The 6,000-nt window shown below is 41.5% G+C and overlaps 1 protein-coding gene across 1 annotated transcript in view; it reads left to right on the top strand.

Moving 5' to 3' along the window:
- Positions 1 to 5,595, top strand: part of LOC126469691 (monocarboxylate transporter 3-like) — a 378,620-nt gene extending 373,025 nt beyond the window's left edge. Inside the window, exon 9 of the mRNA XM_050096857.1 lies at positions 4,975 to 5,595. Within this exon, the coding sequence (XP_049952814.1) occupies positions 4,975 to 5,135 (161 nt within the window). The 3' untranslated portion in view covers positions 5,136 to 5,595. The remainder of the gene's footprint in view (positions 1 to 4,974) is intronic.
- The last annotated feature ends 405 nt before the right edge of the window (positions 5,596 to 6,000 follow it).

Below are 6,000 nucleotides of genomic sequence, written 5' to 3' on the forward strand. Positions count from 1 at the left end.
AAGATTGTTACAGGCGATGAAACATGGGTTCATCACTTCGAACCTGAAACAAAACGGCAATCAATGGAGTGGCGCCACACCCACTCCCCACCAAGAAAAAGTTTAAAGCCATACCCTCAGCCGGTAAAGTCATGGTTACAGTCTTCTGGGACGCTGAAGGGGTTATTCTGTTCGATGTCCTTCCCCATGGTCAAACGATCAACTCTGAAGTGTATTGTGCTACTCTTCAGAAATTGAAGAAACGACTTCAGCGTGTTCGTAGGCACAAAAATTTGAACGAACTTCTCCTTCTTCATGACAACGCAAGACCTCACACAAGTCTTCGCACCCGAGAGGAGCTCACAAAACTTCAGTGGACTGTTCTTCCTCATGCACCCTACAACCCCGATCTCGCACCGTCGGATTTCCATATGTTTGGCCCAATGAAGGACGCAATCCATGGGAGGCACTACGCGGATGATGAACAAGTTATTGATGCAGTACGACATTGGCTCCGACATCGACCAGTGGAATGGTACCGTGCAGGCATACAGGCCCTCATTTCAAGGTGGCGTAAGGCCGTAGCATTGAATGGAGATTACGTTGAAAAATAGTGTTGTGTAGCTAAAAGATTGGGGAATAACCTGGTGTATTTCAATGCTGAATAAAACAACCCCTGTTTCAGAAAAAAAAAGTGTTGCATTACTTATTGAACTGCCCTCGTATTTTTACATCTGTAAGTACTGAGTCCTATTTTCAGTCAATTAGTAGATTTATAACAAATACTGGTACTGACCATGTAACTAACAGAAATTTTCATTCCTCAATCTAGATATCCTGATAATTTTTAGAAAGAGGTGTTTAGGAAGTGTGTTTTTAATTTTCTTTTTGGATTGGATGGGATTCTCTATTTCTTGCTTTATGTTAGACGGTAGCAATATCTACCACCTGAGTGCATAACCCCTTTCTGACCCCTGGACAAGAAGTTAAGGTGTACATGAACATTATTTTTGCATCTTTAATTGTCACTGTGTATATTACATTTCAGTTTAAACTGATTTTTATCATCAACAAGAAAAATCATTAAGGAGGAACTGAGCATAAGGATTCCATGATCCTTCTTCAAGATGTATGATTGCCTATTTTACATAATATTCTTTCTGCTCACTTTCACCAAATAAACATTTTATTTACTCTATGTGCATTATTTCAGAAGATAGTTCCATAAGGTAATGGGAAGTGAAAATATACAAAAAAGCCAGCCCTCTTGTCTTTCGATTAACACACTAAGAGATGCCTCTAAAATTATAAAATAGTGAAACTTCCTGGCAGATTAAAACTGTGTGCCCGACCGAGACTCGAACTCGGGACCTTTGCCTTTCGCGGGCAAGTGCTCTACCAACTGAGCTACCGAAGCACGACTCACGCCCGGTACTCACAGCTTTACTTCTGCCAGTACCTCGTCTCCTACCTTCCAAACTTTACAGAAGCTCTCCTGCGAACCTTGCAGAACTAGCACTCCTGAAAGAAAGGATATTGTGGAGACATGGCTTAGCCACAGCCTGGGGGATGTTTCCAGAATGAGATTTTCACTCTGCAGCGGAGTGTGCGCTGATATGAAACTTCCTGGCAGATTAAAATTGTGTGCCCGACCGAGACTCGAACTCGGGACCTTTGCCTTTCGCGGGCAAGTGCTCTACCAACTGAGCTACTGAAGCACGACTCACGCCCGGTACTCACAGCTTTACTTCATCTCATTCTGGAAACATCCCCCAGGCTGTGGCTAAGCCATGTCTCCGCAATATCCTTTCTTTCAGGAGTGCTAGTTCTGCAAGGTTTGCAGGAGAGCTTCTGTAAAGTTTGGAAGGTAGGAGACGAGGTACTGGCAGAAGTAAAGCTGTGAGTACCGGGCGTGAGTCGTGCTTTGGTAGCTCAGTTGGTAGAGCACTTGCCCGCGAAAGGCAAAGGTCCCGAGTTCGAGTCTCGGTCGGGCACACAGTTTTAATCTGCCAGGAAGTTTCATATCAGCGCACACTCCGCTGCAGAGTGTAAATCTCATTCTGGAAACATCCCCCAGGCTGTGGCTAAGCCATGTCTCCGCAATATCCTTTCTTTCAGGAGTGCTAGTTCTGCAAGGTTTGCAGGAGAGCTTCTGTAAAGTTTGGAAGGTAGGAGACGAGGTACTGGCAGAAGTAAAGCTGTGAGTACCGGGCGTGAGTCGTGCTTCGGTAGCTCAGTTGGTAGAGCACTTGCCCGCGAAAGGCAAAGGTCCCGAGTTCGAGTCTTGGTCGGGCACACAGTTTTAATCTGCCAGGAAGTTTCATATCAGCGCACACTCCGCTGCAGAGTGTAAATCTCATTCTGGAAACATCCCCCAGGCTGTGGCTAAGCCATGTCTCCGCAATATCCTTTCTTTCAGGAGTGCTAGTTCTGCAAGGTTCGCAGGAGAGCTTCTGTAAAGTTTGGAAGGTAGGAGACGAGGTACTGGCAGAAGTAAAGCTGTGAGTACCGGGCGTGAGTCGTGCTTCGGTAGCTCAGTTGGTAGAGCACTTGCCCGCGAAAGGCAAAGGTCCCGAGTTCGAGTCGCGGTCGGGCACACAGTTTTAATCTGCCAGGAAGTTTCATATCAGCGCACACTCCGCTGCAGAGTGAAAATCTCATTCTGGAAACATCCCCCGGGCTGTGGCTAAGCCATGTCTCCGCAATATCCTTTCTTTCAGGAGTGCTAGTTCTGCAAGGTTCGCAGGAGAGCTTCTGTAAAGTTTGGAAGGTAGGAGACGAGGTACTGGCAGAAGTAAAGCTGTGAGTACCGGGCGTGAGTCGTGCTTCGGTAGCTGAGTTGGTAGAGCACTTGCCCGCGAAAGGCAAAGGTCCCGAGTTCGAGTCTCGGTTGGGCACACAGTTTTAATCTGCCAGGAAGTTTCATATCAGCACACACTCCGCTGCAGAGTGAAAATGTCATTCTGGAAACATCCCCCAGGCTGTGGCTAAGCCATGTCTCCGCAATATCCTTTCTTTCAGGAGTGCTAGTTCTGCAAGGTTCGCAGGAGAGCTTCTGTAAAGTTTGGAAGGTAGGAGACGAGGTACTGGCAGAAGTAAAGCTGTGAATACCGGGCGTGAGTCGTGCTTTGGTAGCTCAGTTGGTAGAGCACTTGCCCGCGAAAGGCAAAGGTCCCGAGTTCGAGTCTCGGTCGGGCACACAGTTTTAATCTGCCAGGAAGTTTCATATCAGCGCACACTCCGCTGCAGATTGAAAATCTCATTCTATAAAATAGTGAACTGAACATCTTGATTTGCTTATCAAAATGTCTACTCCATTTCAAATTATTATCCAACTTGAATCCATGGAATTGTACACATTGTGCTCTATTCAGTTAATGACATTAATGTCTACTTGTAGCGCTAAAAAGTCATTATTGCTTGTTTGAAACTGCATAAGAAGAGTCTTCATGAGGTTATGACTTAAGCTTGTAGCTGTGGACCACTTTGACCCTTGATTAACACAGTTGTGTTGCTAGCAAACATTACAGCTACAGTTTGTGAACTGCGTTTTAAAGTAATCAGATGATCATTTATGTAGATTAGAAACACAAAGGGGCCAAGTACCAAAACTCTGTGGCAGTTCACATGTTATATTACTCAAATCTGAGGTTATTTTCATATCAGAGACTTTGGTAAGGTCACAGAAATACCAACAGGACCATTACTTTTGTTCAGCTTTGCTAGCACTTCATTTATGAGATCTCACGTTGGTTTCAGTGTGAAGAAGCCTTCACAAAAACTAAACTGAGAAGCAGTTAACAAGCTTTGCTTGGTTAAATGAATTAGTATTCTGTTAATGTTCACATTGTCAAACCCTTTTGAAAATAGTGAAATGACTGATATTAGAGGTGGTTTGCTTATCTCCAATACTGCAGATAGGTGTTACTACAGCAAATTTAAGTCTTTCAGGAGATGGGCCCTGAGTCATTCACTGGTTACACAGGTGTCTTAAGAGTAATTGTAGCAAGTCAGCACAAGATTTTAGTATCCTGTTATAAACACCACCATAACTAGCAGAATTATTACTTTTTAGACACATGGCAAATTCCATAATATCCTTATGGGTTGCATGTTTGAAACTAATGTCTATTAGTGTTACCTGCAGTGTCTGCACATGTAAATCTGATGCATATGTGTTTGGGTGTTTATTACTGGCTACAGTATTTGCAGCTACTATGATGAAGTAGTCAATAACTTTGGAGGCCAATGGTTTAAAGTGTCACTAAGTAATCAATAAATTTGGAGGCCAATGCTTTAAAGTGTCACTATTTTTGACAGAAATATTTTCTGGGAATTACCTCCTAAGCTTTCATCTCTCCCTACCTCTTGTCCCTATAAAGCTCACTCAAATTACTTGATAGTTTCCAACTACTTATTCCAGGTTACAGTACCATTAAGTTTAACCATTTGTATCCGTGGAAAGGGGGAGGTGGAGTAAAGTGTAGTATGCACTGAAAAGAATGCCATTCAAAAGATAAACTACAAGTATCAATTTATCGTTTGTCTGTCTAGTGACTGCTCAGTGCTTTCTCTGTGTGGTAAACAGTTGTCTTTACATAAACTATTTTATTCTAACCATGATTTAAAATTATTGTATTACGATGAAAATATTAATGACTTTTTGGTGTCTGTTTATCATTTGACACACAGTCTCATGAGTAGAAACACTTCTTTGTGCCAAATATAAGATTATCTCTCTGATTTTTGTCACAAAATAATAATGCATACAATGACCTCAATTAATAGTTCCTTTACATAATTTTTCTCAAACATAATGGAGTAAGTGACCTTGAATTCATTATGCACAGCAAATAAATATTAGTTGAAACTGGATCACATGTATGGTGCATTGTAAGTCACTGATACAACTGCAATTAGTTATACATCCTATCTACAATAAGAACATTGAAATTTCTCATCTATTTAGAGTTATGCATAATTTATTCACTACAGGTGCATTCATGGAAGCAACAGGCAGCTATGATGCTTCATTTTACCTCTCTGGTGGACTCATACTGGCTTCAGCAATCATCCTTTACCCTCTGGGCAAGGTCAATGCTTGGGAAAAATCAAGGCAAAAGAGAAAAGGGGAGAAAACAAACTGTGTTATATGACATGATATATAGCATGATACTCAATAATTATTTGATACTCAGATGTTGTATGTGAGTGACTGTAAATACATACAGAAGACTTTTCTGTCAAAACAGAAAATTTCATTGAGTTTTGTTGTGGACTCACTGTATGCACTGTAAAATATTCAAGTTTAAGAGGAATATCAAGTACAACAAATATTGATGTTTCAAAGTACTTCGTACTAAATGGAAACTGTTTCATATGTGCCATATAGATATTGAGCTGTGTATAAAATGTACTACTTTGACAATAATATATTACTGCTGGATTCTTTTTAATATTGAAAGCTTGTACAGAATGAAATGAGTTGTTAATTATGTAATTTTTGTATTTATTGGTGCTCTGTGTACATAATGTAACTGTACAGCATTTACTTTGTCAATATTTAGAGAAAATGTATTTGGCTATAATTTATCACCTGCACATCACCACAACTGGGTAATAAACATTTTTTACAGACTCAGTTTTATTAATATTTTTGCACTGACCTTGTAAAACTCACAGAAATTCTTCTGGCAACTCTCTCTCTCTCTCTCTCTCTCTCTCTCGTGTGTGTGTGTGTGTGTATGTGCGTGCACGTGTGTGTGTGTGTGTGTGTGTGTTTTGTGTGAGTGTGTGTGTGTGTGTGTGTGTGTGTGTGTGTGTGTGTGCGCGCGCGTGCGTGTGTGAGTGTGAATTAACACATTCATGTTAGTTAGAGTATTTCTGGATACCAAGTGCCAATGACCTATGTCCATATCAAATGGGAAAGGGATTGCTATTGAATTGATAAGTCACTCCCGAAGGTAGATGATCCATGAGCTGACCCACTGGCACAGGATTCATAAGGCAATGAGAAACCAT

The sequence above is a fragment of the Schistocerca serialis genome, chromosome 3 (genome assembly GCF_023864345.2).
Source record: "Schistocerca serialis cubense isolate TAMUIC-IGC-003099 chromosome 3, iqSchSeri2.2, whole genome shotgun sequence".
In the NCBI taxonomy this organism is placed as follows: Eukaryota; Metazoa; Arthropoda; class Insecta; order Orthoptera; family Acrididae; genus Schistocerca; species Schistocerca serialis.